The sequence below is a fragment of the Eulemur rufifrons genome, chromosome 20 (genome assembly GCF_041146395.1).
Source record: "Eulemur rufifrons isolate Redbay chromosome 20, OSU_ERuf_1, whole genome shotgun sequence".
NCBI lineage: Eukaryota > Metazoa > Chordata > Mammalia > Primates > Lemuridae > Eulemur > Eulemur rufifrons.
Genome location: NC_091002.1, coordinates 11,513,316 through 11,529,660, shown reverse-complemented (window position 1 = coordinate 11,529,660; position 16,345 = coordinate 11,513,316). Strand labels below are relative to the sequence as shown.

The following is a 16,345-nucleotide window of genomic DNA, read 5'->3' as shown; positions in this document are numbered from 1 at the left end:
TTTCTACATTTCCTATAGTAAACACATACTGCTTTTGTAATGGAAATTTTTAAAAAATTAAACAAATAGATACAAAATAACCCTCAAAAGAAACCTAAAGAGATCTAGGCTTGGGAGGAAAGGAATGAGAATGTTGCACATGTGAGGCCTCCCTGTTGCCCAGCTGACTTCAGAGTGTCTCTCTGTGATTGTTGGTTTGCCATAAAACATTTAGCCCGGCAGGCCCGTTCCTTCTCATGGCTCAGTGGACTGAGAACATGATTGCTGAAATGTATTTATTTTTAACAATTCCAATAACAGAACAACTCAGTTGTTTCTCAGAGTTTGGTAAAGAGGTCTTTATATTAAAGCACTTTAGTAGCCTTGTAGAACCATTGGCTCATCAGCTATTAAACTCATAAATAGTAACTGTCAACCACATGCTGCCAGATCAGTTTGTAATGAGATGGAGGAAGAAAATCTATAAAGGAAGGACCTTAATTCCTGCTGCACAAGTTTGACAAGAAAAGTGATATTACAAAGATGCTTAGAGTGACAGAAGTCAGCTCTGAACATACCAATCAGCTCTCCTGAACTCCAGATCAAGTGGATCTGACAATGGGAGAGGATGTTAATAATCAAGACTGTCTTGGATAACTCTGGCCAGGAAGTGGCAGGTTGCCTGGGGTTTGGCTAGCTGAGTTCTAAATAGCATGAAAGGCTAGGGGGAGATGGAGTCTTTATTTCAGCCAGCAAGGCCAAGTGCCCCTTACATCACCTGTAGAGTGACCAGCCTCCCCACAAATCTTGCCTGCTCTGCCCCTTCCCCCACACTATCTTCCTCTCCTTTGGCCGTATTTGGGGAGAATTTTTTTTCTGATTGACCCTCACAAAAGCACGTACAGAGAGAAATCACTTCCTCCTATCCACTGGCCCTTCACTGAGCACCCATCTGTTAGCTACCATATCAGCATGTCAGTGGACTGAGAGCCAAATGGGGCTGGCGATTAGCATTTTGGGAAATGAGTGTACATAGGTGCTACGCCCAGCACCACCCACTGCAAATACCACGAAAGCAACTGGCCCACAGCAGCACTGTCCAATATAACTTTCCACCACCGTGGAAACACTCTGTTCTGCGCTGTTGGTATGGTAGCCACAAGCCACGTGTGGCTGCTGACCATGTGAAATGTGGCTAGCATGACTGAGGAACTGAATTTTTAACTGTATTTAATCTTAATTAAAATTAAATAGACACTTGTGGCAACAACTGACAATCATAGTAGACAATGTAGGTCTAAAGTATTTGTAATTACCGACAATGAATGAAACAATTTTCCAAAGTAACTTTTAAAACTGTATGATATTAGATTCTAGACATACTTCACATCTCAAACAGTTCATAATTTCAAATTTCTAAATGATATTCAGAACCTATTTCATTGCTTTGGGTATCCAGTTGTTTGAAAGGCAATCATCTCTAAGTGTACCATTATAGAAACATTTGATCCTTTCTTTGCTATAAAGTACCCTGGGAGAGACATTATCGACTCTAGTTTTAGTATATTATTACTCTAAATGAAGCACCAGATTTCTCACTTATTTAATTCTTGATAATGACTTCTCCCTAAGTAAATTTTTTTCTTGGAGCACAACTCTGGAAACAAGCAAACTAAATATCATACATACCCCTCCATATAGACAATTTTAAAAATAAAATATAGCAGGCACATACATTGGATGCAATTCTAAAACATTTGCTCATTTAAATTATTAAAGGAAGCACTATATTTTCCTAAATTTGTATTAATTTGGGAGGGAAAAGGAATACTGTAAAATGGCTGAAAGTGTTTTTGCCTCTCTGTAAAGGCTTATATCGACTTATAGCAAATATGAACTCATGAGCTAAAATAATTACAAAACTCTGCACTTGTTTAATATTTTATAGTACTTTTTTTTTTTTGTAACCTTTTGGACTTGTACTTTAAATACTTTCATATCACTATCTACTTTTATCCTGTGATGTGGGAAGACTTAACATAGATTTTTTTTTTTTTTTTTTTTTTTTCTGAGACAGAGTCTCACTCTGTTGCCCAGGCTAGGGTGCTGTGGCATCAACCTAGCACGCAGCCACCTCAAACTCCTGAGATCAAGCAATCCTCCTGCTTCAGCTTCCCAAGTAGCTGGGACTACAGGCATGTGCCACCATGCTCGGCTAATTTTTTCTATGTATTTTTAGTTGTCCAGCTAATTTCTTTCTATTTTTAGTAGAGACAGGGTCTTGCTCTTGCTCAGGCTGGTCTCGAACTCCTGAGCTCAAACTCCCGCCTTGGCCTCCCAGAGTGCTAGGATTACAGGCGTGAGCCACCGCACCCAGCCTTATCATAAATTATATCTTCATTTTATAGATGAAGAAACTGATGCTCAATGAGGTTAATTGGCTTTTCCAAGTTCACAACACAAATAAGCAACAACACAGGAATTTGAACCCTCTGTCTGACTTAGTCTAGAGTCCTTTCCACTCTAAGGATATGGAACTGACGTTCGCTGTTACGTGCTGTAGCGGTTTCAACCCAAATCCTCATGCACAGGAACACAGGACAAAGATGGCCATGAGGGTGGCAGCTGTGGAGACGGGGGCTATGGGTAACTTAGAGGGGGCAGTGGTGGTCTCTCACTATAAGGTATTTCTTTGTTTTTATAAAGCTTGGTGAAAAGTTTGAATTTTTTAAAATCATGTTGCAGATATGGTCCAACAGACGTGTGTGAATTGTGTCTCACACTTTATGTGATTTGTCCCAGGTACGGTTCACATTCCAGCTCTGTCTTCCAGGATGCAGGGCCACCCCTGGGCTGCTGCAATTGTCTCCCCCAAGTATTACTATGTGATTTAAATATACACATTTCCTTTCAAATAATGAAAGCATTAGTTTTCTTTTATAGTAGGGCAATCACCAAGTTTCTCTGTTTTAGAAGGTAACAGTGCCCGCCTGGCAAGGGCAATGTCGCTATGGGAGTCCTTGTTGAGCAAGGCTAGTAGGAAATGCCAGTGAAGAGTTATCTGTTAGTAAACCTGAACTTCCCACCCCCACTGTTGATTGATGTTAACTGGCCCTGAATATCCTTGCTCATTCTTTACATTCTCACTAAAAAAAGCCTTTAACATAAAACAAAATCTTGACTGTTAGATGGGACACTCATTTTTCTTTCATTCATTCATGGTCACTGTCCTGCAGGCAAAGATTCTTACCAACACTAGTGAGATTGGGGTCCTTGAAATAAGAATTTATATATTTGTGATACCTCAAAACTATAAAAAAAAAATCTCAATCCAGGCCTTTCTGATAAATCCTAACACGATATGCCAAGTGACATTTTCATGACAAATGAGGTAAATTTTAAAAAATCCTTCATACTTTATGGAGAACTCCATGTATTTGTCACTTTTAACATTCATTTCTATGTGAATGGTGCATTTGTTTTTCTTCCACACTATAATCTTTGGCATGAATATCTGAAAGGACATGTGCTGGCCATCATTTCAGGGCAGTTCAAAACAAACTAATTTTTCATCCCAGGAAAGGTTAATTCCACACAAATATCACAGTGGGAAGATGGGGGGAAGTGACATATGCTAGAAAAGACCTTAGGTTTTTTTAGGGTGTTCACGTCCCAAGTACAAAACATGTTTGTTAAGTACAGTCACCATACTCCGCTATCAAACATTGAATTTATTCCTTGTGTCTAACTGTATGTCTTTACCCTTTGACCCACTTCTCCTCATCCTTCCCTCTCCCTGCACTCAGCTTTCCCATCCTCTGGTATCTATCATTCCACTCTCCACCTCCCTGTGATCAAATTTTTTAGCTCCCAGATATGAGAACATGCAATATTTGTCTCTCTGTGCCTGGCTTATTTCACTTAAGATAATAACCTACAGTTCCATCCATGTTGCTGCAAATGACAGGGTTTCATTCTTTTTTATGATCTTCCCTGGTGGTCTAGTGGTTAGGATTCGGTGCTTTCATTCTTTTTTATGGGCAAATAGTATCCCATTGCATGTATGTAGCACATTTTCTTTATCCATTCATGCTTCGATGGGCACTTAGATTGCTTCCATATCTTTGCTATTGTGAATAGTGCTGCAATAAATATGCAAGTGCAGGTATTTTTTTGATATATTAATCTCTTTCCCTTTGGGTAGATACCTAGGAGTGGGATTGCTGGATTGAATGGTAATCCTATTTTTAGCTTTTTGAGAAATCTCCACACTGTTTTCCATAGTGGCTATACTAGTTTATATTCCCACCAACGGTGTATAACAATCCCCTTTTCTCTCACCAATATCCACTATTTTTGTCTCTTTAATAATGGCCATTTTGACTGGGGTAAGATGATTTGTCATTGTGGTTTTGATTTGCATTTCTCTGATAGTGAGTGATGTTGAGCACTTTTTCATATACCAGTTGGCCATTTGCATGTCTTCTTTTAAGAAAGATCTATTCATGCCCGTTGCCCACTTTTTAATGGGATTGTTTGTTTATTTTTTCTGTTGAGTTGTTTGAGTTCCTTATATGTTCCAAGACCCCTAGTTTTAATGAGAACAAGATTGGCAATAAAAATGGACACATGTTGTGTCAAATGGACTTTGGCCCCTCCTTCGTCTACATTTCCAGATTGAAGGATGATCATCTCTGGAAGAAGAGAGGTTCACAGATTTAGGTTCAGCCTCATAGCCTGTGATGACAGCAGGAGAAACACTGCTGGGTAAGGATCTGCCTGTTGGAGCAACAAGGCCAGAGAACGATCAATGCGAATCCCCAGACCAAGTATGTGAGCAAACCTGACCTAAATTGCCTTTTATGAGGTGCAGAGATAGACTATAATTAAATGACTAGGCAGCAAAATGAAGAGGATGGACTTTGATTTTAGCAAATCATTTGGGAAAGGATTCTTTACAAGGCTATCAAACAGAACTGGTATTATCCGAAGTAAAACAGACAAATAAGAACACTTTAAAGAGTCTACTCTACTGAAAGGCAGGTTGATGACTTGGCGTATGGCCGGCACGGAAGCTTGTGAGGGAAGAGTATATTGGGAGAACTATCGGCTAACACCTTTTAGGTATGGACAAAAAAATTGAGAAGTTGGAGTGGGCAGTCATAGTTCAAGAAGACTTTGATAAGTCTGGAAAAATGGGCACCTGGAAGTTAGTATGCAGTTTACTACTGGACACAGCAAAAGACTGCTGACCACAGGGGAATGGAAAAACATTTTCAAGTCATGATGAAATGATTCCAGCTGGAGTTGAATAAATGAATGAGGGGACCATCTGGGTTTGCAGCATCCTGCTTGGCAGCTCCAAAGACAGAGAGCACAAGGTGGCTTTCCTAAGGGAGTAACTGCTGGAGCCTCAGCCTCACCGTTGAAAAAGGTAATGGCAGTCTTTTAAAGGGCCTGCTCAGCTCCCATTTAGATTATCGTGCGCGGCAGCACTTACCCACTGAGAATAGGCCACTGGAGTGTTCGGGAAAGTGTGGAGGAGGGTGCAGGGTGTCTGAGGGCAGTCTTTGAGAGCCGAACACGTTAAGATGTGAAAAGAGGTGATTTAATCAAGGTTTCTGAGTATCTGATGGGCTCATACAAAGAAGCCAGGGCAAGACCTATTCACACCCTGAGAATAAATGATGTACGGACTATTAATTAAGGCAAAGGGAGGGGAGAGATTCAGTGGGCAAGACTTTTCTTTCGCAGAGTCATTGGTCAGTGGGGGTAAAAGAAGATGAGCTGGAGTTAAGACAGCAAAGACCCAGGCCAGGCCTCGTTAAAGTCCCTGGCAGGCAGCATCTCAGGAGGCTGCCTCGGCCTCCCTTCTCTCCACCCACAGCTGCCATTTCCCAACGTCTCCAGCACCCTCAGCCAAGTTCCTTCCGCCACCGCCAGTGTCCCGAAGGGAGGAGTGGTGTCAGCAGGGCGGGAGGACTTAGCGGGCAGGAGGACTGCGGTGTGTGCGTGTGTGTGAATGTGCACCGGTGAGACACAGATGCTCTTGGAAAAGGAAGATTTTATTAACGTATTTGTGTGACTTTAAATGCTGGTTGGTTCAGAAGGAAACAAATGATATAAAATTGGCTGTATTCTTTTTCCAAAGTGGTAAATCAATTGATTGATCAATTCATCTCTCTCTCTCTCTCTCTCTCTCTCTCACACACACACACACACAGAATTGCCAGTGGCGAATTAGTTCTCTCCCTCTTCAGCACCCACGGTCTGTACTGGTGCTCTGAGGTTAAAAACAAAGAACAAAATATAGGCGGGATCCAAGCCAGCCAGGGCTGCAGACCCTTAGCTGCACTGTGGCTCTGCGACAGCTGTCCGCCTGCATGTCACTGTGTCTGGCTGCTCGACCGCCACCTCCTGTCCCCATATGGCTCCAAGCGAGCCAGGCGCAGGCAGCCAGGGTCTGCTCGGGAGGCCTTGACTGCCACGGCACCACCTGACGTTGGTGGCTGCCACCGGTCCCGTCAGCACGGCCCCAGCCTGCACTGTTCTGGCCCCTGATGGAGTGAGACTAGATTGCGGGACGTGGAGAGGAAGGATCGAGAAGGTTTCCCTGCATGTGCAGAGGAACCGGTCCTGGAGTCAGGCCTGACTTGTGGAACAAGGAGCAGCTGGTTCACGCTCAGCCCTCCCCGCATCCAGCACCGCCTCAGCCGCGCGGTGGATGCAAGTGCGCACAGGAAACGCGCCCGGGTTTGAACAAGCCATCTTGCGGTGCTGCCAAGGTCAGGAAAACAATCGGTAATCATATCGTGGCCAAAATCAGCTAAGCCATTCACCCTGCTTGGAAAGAGCCTTGCCAGCCCGTCTGACAACAGACAGGGCGGCACTGCTGGGCCAAGAGTTAGCACTGGGACCTGGCAGTGTTTTGTGACACTTGAGAAGAATGTGGCCGCAGCTGCGTGTGCACACAGACACACGTGTGGGAGGGACTGACAAGGCAGGGCGGTACTCTCGGGACCTCACTTAAAAAGGACACTGAAGGGACCATCTTCCTGCCCCAATTCTTTCTGACAGATGTCAGTCGGCAGCTGCTAATATCCAGTGTCGTCCTGTCTTATCTTGCCATCCCAAATATTCACTCTTAACAAATCAAATTAACTTTAAAATGATCACTATCATCAGTTAACAGCTGCCCCCCACTAGTCTCAACTCACCAAGTCTGTCTGTTTCAGAGGAGAAATAGATGAGGCAGGGCTTTGAATTTGGTCAAATGTGAAAACATTTTTCTTTTTTCATAGAAGGTTCTTAGCATATCATTCCTCACCAAGTAAAATTTTTCTTTAACAAACGACGATTGCCCTCTAACTCAAATATGTGGGGCAAGGTTGACAGCAACGATAAAATCCTATGAGCAAGCTAAGGAGCAAATGAATTCATTTTCTAAATATTTGTATTTTTCTTTGTTATGAGTATTATTGTCTTTGTGACAGGGTCTTGCTCTGTCTCCTGGGCTAGAGTGCAGTGGCATCATCATAGCTCCCTGCAGCCTTAGACTCCTGGGCTCAAGTGATCCTCCCGCCTCAGCCTCCCAAGTAGCTGGGACTACAGGTACGTGCCACGATGCTCAGCTAATTTTTCTGTTTTTTGTAGAGACAGGGTCTCACTCTTGCTCAGGCTGGTCTGGAACTCCAGAGTTCAAGCAATTCTTCCACCTCAGCCTCCCAGAGTGCTAGGATTACACTCGTGAGCCACTGTACTGGCTTTATTCTTTATTTAAGATAAATATTGGAGTCAAGTATACAAAGATTTGAGGAAGGAAAGCCCATGATTAAACAATTTGATTATTAAAATGTAGCTTATATTTGAAAGCATTAGGAAAATATCCTTATACATAAAACATTTTAGGAATCAAGTACTCTTTCTGGAGAAAAAATAAAAACCCATTCATGATAAAAATGCCCAGCAAGCCAGTAATCAAAAGGAACTTTCTTAATCTGATAAAAGGCATCTACAAAAACATATATACAGCAAATATCATACACTTATATTGAACACATTCCCTCTGAGATTAGAAAGAGGCAAGGGTGCCATTCCTCATGATTCCCATGATATTTTTTACTACAAAGCTTAGCCAGTGTAGTAAGACAAGAAAAATAAAAATTATAAAGGTTGGAAAAGAAGAAACAAAGCTGTCATTATTTGTAGATGATAAAATTTTTCTATGTGGAAATCTAAAAGAATCTACAAGTAAATTATCTGAATGAATGAGGTAGTGTAGGAAATTTGCAGGACACAGAACCATAGAAAAAATTAGTGCATTTCTATATATCAGCAACAATCAATAAGAAAACAATATTTATAGTAGCAATAAAAATATAAAGCACCTTGGGATCATATCAAACCAAAATTGTGCAAGCTATTCATGGGGAAAATGATAAACCTTTACTGAAGGACATTAAAGAATACCTAAATAAATTAAGACCTCTACTGTGTTATGATATTAGAGTCAATATCAAAGATGTCAGTTCTTGCCTAATTGATCTAAGATTTAATGCATTTCCTATCAGATGCAGATTTCCTATTTAATGCATTTCACAGAGCTTGACAAGTTGTTTATAAGAAAATTATTGGAAGAGCAAAAGGCCAAAAATATCCAGGACAACCCTGAAGTAGACAGATTAAATTAAATTAAGAATAGTTGTTGGCACCATAAAGAGAGTAAAAAGACAAGCCTCAAAGAGGGAGAAGATACATTAGAAATATATAACCAACACAAGTTTGTATCCCAAGTTTGTATATAAATAACTCCTGTGAATTAATAAGAAGAAGACAACTCAAAAGCAAAATGGATAAATGTCATAAATAAGCATTTCACAGAAACAACCACAAATGACCTAGGAACAAATGAAAAGGTACTTAATTAACTTCATTATTAATAAAAGAAGGGAAAATTAAAGCCATGGGAAGACACCTTTGCAAACCACAATACTGGCCTAATTTTAAAGTCTAAAGTACCAAGGTTTGACAGGGCTGTGAAGCCAGAGGAACTCTCATGTACTGCTCAGGGATAGTTTAAATAGATACAACTACAGTCACGTGTCACTTAATGATGGAGATACGTTCTGAGAAATGCATCATGGGAACATCATAGAGTCCCTTACACCAACCTAGACGGTATAGCCTACTACACATCTAGGCATATGGTGTAGCCTATTGCTCCTAGGCTACAAACCTTGATAGTATGTGACTGTATTGAATACTGAAAGCAACTGTAACACAATGGTAAGTATTTGTATACCTAAACATAGAAAAGGTACAGCAAAAATATGGTATTAAAGATAAAAAGTGGTATACCTATGTAGGGCACTTACCATGAATGCAGCTTGGGGAACTAGAAATTGCTCTGGGTGAGTCAGAAGGTGGGTGGTAAGTGCATGTGAAGGCCTAAGACACCACTGTACACTACTGTAGACTTTACAAATACTATACACTTAGCCTATACTAAATTTATGAAAAAATAATTTTCTTTCTTCAATCATAAATTAACCTTAGCTTACAGTAATTTTTTACTTCATAAATTTTTTAATTTTTTAAAACTTTTTGACTCCTTTATGAGAATACTTAGCTTAAAACACAAGCACGTTGTACAGCTGTACAAAAATATTTTCTTTATCTATATCCTGATTCTATAAAGATTTTATACTTCTGAAAACTTTTATTATTATTTTTTTACTTTCTAGACCCTTTTGTTAAAAACTAAGACACAAACACACATTAGCCTAGACCAGGGGTGGGGAACCTTTTCATGTTGGAAGGCAACATTAATTAATCTGTAATCAAATAAGGCTGCATTCAAGAAGCTTCAATTAGATATACATAACATGTACATTATTTTTTAAAAATCTAACTACTATGTACTTAATAATTTCAAAAAATGAAAACGGTTAATTTTAACATTAACTAAACTTTTAATGACTTCATTCTGTCTGCTTTTTGTTGGAAAGCATTTGAATATTTGTGGTTGCAGCAGTGAGGTCCCCAGTTTCAGCTGATCCTCTAGATGGGTATCAGTCATTTGTGACTATAGGGCATCTTGATTTGGGTTAGGTAAGAGAATGTAGATTCACAGCAATAAGTGGTTGAAAAGCAAGAAAGCATGTTTTGGGCATGTTGCTGAAGGTGTGGGTATTCTATTCATTTTTCCATATTTCAATTGGCTCTTTCTTAGCATCAAACAATGACTTTAAAATGTCATCTACTGATAGCTCAATCAGTTCCATCTGTAGTTCTTTAGATGCCTTCGTGATATCAACTAGGTGAGGCTGAAATCCTAATTTGAGTGTGATGTCATGATTCTCAAAGTCAGTGAACCTTTCATTTGTATTCTCCATTAATAGGTCTATAACAGCTGGATATTCCTCAAGTCGTTCCCATGTATCATCCTGCTCATTAGTGACCTTTGCTAACTGGGGAAAATGTTCATCCAAAATTTCCTTTTGAGGAAGAAGGGTTTTGAAAAAAGATAGCTTTTGTTGAAATGCTTGGATTATTTTGCTACATATCATATATAGACTTAGTTTTACCTTGCAAAGAAATATTCAAGTCATTTTGATTTGACATGATATCACACAGAAATGCTGCATTCCTATAGAAATCTTTTTTCAATAATTCACATTACTGATTGTATTCTTCATAAAACTTAACTATCTGTTCTCACAGAGATAAATTTTTTGCTAACACCTGTCCCTGTGATAGCCAACACACTTTAGAATGATAGGGAAAATCCGTATTTGCCTCATTGTTCAACTTTATAATGTTATGAAACAGAGGAGCTATGTTGTTAACAGTATTTACAACTTGTTGCAAAGTGTCACTTAAAATAGTAGCACAGAGATTTTGCTAAAGCAATACACAACGAAAAGAAATTAGAACATCTGGATCTGTTAATACTTTTTTAATCTGTGCAATAAACCTTTCATGTTTTCCTGTCATGGAAGGTGCACCATCTGTACGTACATTCACTAAATTTACCAAATTCAGTCAAGCTTCACAACATTCATCTTGAAAGTTGTTGAAGATATCTATTCCTGTGTTCTGTTCATAAGAGTCCCCAAAGTGAGTAACTCTTTGTAGCAAAGAAAATCTTTTGTTGTGATCTGAATGAAGTATAAAACCTGCATCAAGTCAATAGTATCAGTTGATTCATCCAAAGCAATTGAATAATATATAGTTTCCTTTTGAAGTATTGCATGAAGTTGTTCTGTTAAGGGGAAAGCTAATTCATGCTGCCAACTAGTTATGGTTCTCCTTGAAAGAGGCAGTTGTTTGTTCTTTGAAACGTTATCAGGGTCTAAGTATCCTACAACTTCAACAACGCATTCTTTCACAATTTCTACATCACTGAATGGCTTCCCCTTTTTTCCTAAGTATATAAGCTACTTTGTAAGTTGTTTCAGTGGCATTATTTCCAGGTCTTATTTCTGCCTAAAAGAGTTGTCTTTACTTTTGCTTTTCATCTTTTAATTTCTGCAATACAACCTTTGGTGCCTCTCCCTCTAATTTAAAATATTTGTGGTCCTTATGAGTGTTATAATGCTGATGAGCATTGAATTTCTTTAATGTTGATATTGCAGGATCACAAAGCAAGCAAATCATCTTATCTTTAGCAGAAACAAGATAATATTGTAATTCCCAATCCTCACTAAAAAATCTGTTTCCTTCCTTTAGCATTCTCTTGGTCTTCTTTGACATGATGTGCTGTCAAGCAGACAGAACTCAAAAATACTGTTGAGTTGTGCAACTATTCATAAATTCCACTTCAAATAGAGACACAGTGCATCACTGTCAAAAGCTGATAACAGACTGGCGTACTCCATCCCCATAAACTCTCATCAACCAGCCTCGTGCAGTAGAGGCGCCAGTCAGGCGGGGGGAAATTAGAACTAAATCATGAGTGTAGCAGCTGTCAATTTAGCCCTTATGGTTTACTAATGTTTTAATTATGCTGGTCAATCTGGGAGGATTATTTCATTGAAACTTATTTCATTCTTTGGTATTTTAAATACATTCATTTTAAAAATAAAATAAAAAGACAAAAGACAAACAAAAAGGTATTAATAAAAATAAAAGGATTTGTTCTGTAAAAATTGGATTCAGTCAAAAGGCACACACTGAAGAAGGCCACATGTGGCCTTAAGACTGTAGGTTCCCACCCCTGGCCTAGGCCTACACCTGTGGTCAGGATCATCAATATCACTGCTTTCCCCCTCCTCGTCTTGTCCCACTAGAAAGACTTCAGAGTCAATAACATGCATGGAGCTGTCATCTCCTCTGATAACAATGTCTTCTTCTGGAATACTTCCTTCTCTGAAGAATCTGCTTGAGGCTGTTTTACAGTTAACTTTTTTTTTAAATAAGGAGGAATACACTCTAAAATAATGATACTAATAAAAGTATAGTATATTAAATACATAAACCACTTAGTCACTTATTTTCATTAGCTAGTATTATGTACGATACATGAATTGTATGTGCTATATTCTCATACGACTGGTAGCACAATAGGTTTGTTTACACCAGTATCACCACAGACACATGAGTAATGCATTGTGCTAGGCAATAGGAATGTGTTCCTAGGCAACAGGAATTTTTCAGCTTCATTATAGTCTTGTGGTACCACCATCACATATATGGTCCATCATTGCCCGAAACATCATTAGGTGGCACATGACTGTACTTTGGAAAACAATCGGGCATCAACTAATACAGTGGAAGATGTGCATATCCTGTGACCCAGCAGTTTTAGGGCTAGAGTATTGTAGAGAACTCCTGCATGGGAGGTATGTTCACAGCATTCACAATATTGTGTGTAATGGCACCAAACTAGAAACAATTTAAACATCAACCAACGAGAAAATCCATGAACTGTGACCCAGTCGTGTAATAGAATACTACCATACAGCAGGGAGAACAAATGAACTATAGCTACGAATATCAACATGGGTGGTTCTCACAAACACAGTGCTATACAGAATGGTGACTTTCTTTAGTAAGCCACAGATTTGATTTAAAAGTAGGCAAAATAAATTAATATATTATTTGGGAAATCATACATGTATATGTGCACATCTTTAAAACAAAGTTTGGGAAACTACTGCTCTCAGACCAAATCTAGCCAGGTTCCTGTTTTGGGCCTCAGATTAAAAAGTCCAAGGCCCTTCTGAAAGACGCCTGTTTTGGTAAATGAAGCTTTGTTGGTATACAACTGTGTTCAACTCTACAAGGGCAGCATTAAGTATTTGCTACAGCGGTCATGTCTGCCCTTTATCGAAAAAGTTTGCTGATCCTTGCTTTTAAACAGAACACCTAACTCAAATTCAGGATAGTGGCTACATCCAAGGAGACAGAGGTGGGTGTGATCACAGAGGGGCTTCCAGTAATTCCAATAATTTCTGGGGTAAGGAATTACTTCTTATCGTAGGTGGTAAGCACATAGATTTCCAGTATTATCTTCCCCTAAGTGCACATGCATGTTTCACATACTTTTTTGTTTATATGATGTATTATACAATTAAAAAAATTTTGAGAGGGAGAAGATTGATTCTGATCCCAGCAGTCACCCCGATGGGCATTGAGAACACTAAAATTCTAAGATTTACGTTCTACATCTGTTATCTGGTACTATCTGGCTCTGTCATCATCTTGTTTTGTGGATAGAGGGAAATTCTCCCAACCTTGCTAAGCAGCAGGCTACATCTGGAAGTAGCTTATCATTCGAAAATTCTATGCCTTCCTAATGGTACAGGATGAAGAGTGTCATAGAGCTTGAAACTACAAAGATTTGGATCACTAGCCTCACGGACCTGTCAGTGTAGGAATTCCCTTACCGATATCCTGGACGAATGGAGGCTCCAGACTGCTTAAGCACATGGCATAAGGAAGAAGGCTGAAATCACAAACATCTTGTCCTGTGGTTGTGGAGTTCCCATCAGGACCAGATTCTTCTACATCCTGCTCCCAAATCTACCTCTTAAGTTTCTCACCACTCCTCTTAGCAGCCCCATGTGGAAAGGGAATTGAATATCATCTCATCTGAGCCCATCGTGGTGGGCTTGGTTGCACAACTGGGGTCCAGGCTATAAGAGCCAGGTGTGCACACATCTGGAATGCATGCACTTCCCCCTGTGACCCTTTGCTCTCCAGATTTTTTTTATTATTATATATTAGAATGAAATCTCTGCACTCCTGCTTCTCCCAGGGATTTCTGATTTTCTTTCTGGTGCATCAGAACACATATCCCTCATTCATGGGACATTATAGATATTTATATTTCCCCATAGTCAGATGCAGTGTCCAGCTTACCTGTAGAGATCTGTGATCAGATCGTCATTATACCGACCACACAGGTTGTTGAGGAGTTGCTCGTGCTGCCCAAACAAGCAGATGTAGTTGGAGGCAGGAAAAGGCTCCTTAGAGAGGCACGTGATGGTTTCCACCATGCTATACTCATTAATATGAATTCGGAAGTAGGTCCCATCTTTCGCACTACCTGTTATTATTTCTAAACCCTGGTGGTGGGGGGAGGGGAGATGGATCAGAAAAACAACATTAGAAACATTTCTGGACGTTGGGAACTTTATCATAGCAATTTATTTTTCAAATAGAACAGACATGTTATACCTTATCGCTTGTTGCAAATAACAGTAATATTGACTGAACTCAACAGAAGATAACAGTGTGTCAGAAACCACATACTTGGACTTAATGACTAAATGTTCCTCAGGATATTTTAAACTGTGATTGCATTGTTCGGGGTCTCTAAATTAGTTGCTAGGTTACAACCAATCTTCTGTTACTCAATACCTCACACAGCTAATAAGTGGAACTGGGTTTATTCTCTTCTCTGAGGTGTTTTAAAACTGCTAAATTTCTTAGTTTTCAGAGCACTATTTTGAGGGGGAAAAACCCTAGTCAAAAGTGATGACAAAGAATTTAAGTTAAAGAGTACTTAAAAGAAACTAGCAGAAGGCAAATCCTTTATAGCAGGGTTTGGGGAGGGCCAGTTATTTCTAAAGGTCCGTTCCCAAGAAGAAAGTTCAAGACCATGAGAAATATACACATTGTGCAGGTGACTTTTTAGTTTATAAATTGTTAAAGGTGTGGATTCATGACTTTAAGCCATTTAGAAACTGGCTAAAACTGCCACATGAACCCAGATGACAAGGAAAGATGCTGCTGTATTAAATCATTCCATGTCATGACTACGTTTTCTGTGTCAGCCCCTGATGGCTACCAATCCACCAACTGGAGTCACGCCCCCCACTGGCTCCTGCAGCGGGAAGCCTCGTGGACAAACATAGGTTTTGTTGGTACTGACTGAACCTTCCCTTTGCCCTTAGACTCTGAACTTAGCACACGGTAACGCTCAATAAATCTTTTCTGAGCACATATAGATTTAAGCTTTTACTCTGAACTTGAAGGTGGCATTTAGAAATCCAAGGCAAGTTGGACTACTGCACTAATCCCAAACATTTACTTAGTCCTAGACATTGCCTGGGGATTTTGTCTAAACAAGGACACACAGTTTAACTTTTAAATAAATAGAAGCAACTGGTGGGTGTTAGGGTATCACACAGCAAAGCCCCGAGGAGGACTCAGCCAACTGTAAAGGCACAAGGTGAGATACAGGGGCAATTCTGGGCCACCCCAAGAATGTATGAGAAGTCGGATATTTGGGGGCAGGCGAGGAAAAAATGCAGTTTAGGAAAGGGGTTGGGGGATGGTGCTTCAAGGGAAAGGCAAGAGGTTCATCATCCACAGAAATGGGTGGATACAGAGAGGAAATCCGCAGCAAAGTGTTTTAAAAAAAACCCCGAAACTCAGTAAGACATTATCTAACAAAACAATAATCCATCCACAATGGAATGCAATGCATCAAACAAAAATTAGTCCTAAAATATATTTCATAACAGGGAAATATGTTCACAGGACATTTTATAGTACAGAAATAGTTTACAAAAATGCACAGTGCCATTCTATTTTATTTTTGTATCAACATTTTAACAAAATTTTAATGGTCATTTTCTGTGGTTGGGAGACTGGGTAATTTTTATTGTTTATCCTTATGGTCATTTTGACTATCTGCAGTTTCTATTTTTTAAATAACAACCATCACTTCTAAAATGATGAAGAGGTTTTTTTTTTTTTTTTTTTTAATACTCTGGCTGCGCTGGGGCAAGGAACTAGACTTTTGATGAACAAATAGAAAGAGAGAGAGAGAAATGAAACAAAAAGGAGAAGGAGCCATGGGAAGGAAGGAAGGAAGGAAGGAAGCAGGCAGGTTACAGGCAAGAGTCTGTGTGGC

General features: G+C 39.7%; 1 protein-coding gene across 1 annotated transcript in view; it reads right to left on the bottom strand.

The window, feature by feature from the left end:
• The window catches only part of CFAP61 (cilia and flagella associated protein 61), a 254,315-nt gene that overhangs the window by 37,427 nt on the left and 200,543 nt on the right, over positions 1–16,345 (bottom strand). The window contains exon 24 of the mRNA XM_069496104.1: positions 14,344–14,549. Within this exon, the coding sequence (XP_069352205.1) occupies positions 14,344–14,549 (206 nt within the window). The remainder of the gene's footprint in view (positions 1–14,343; positions 14,550–16,345) is intronic.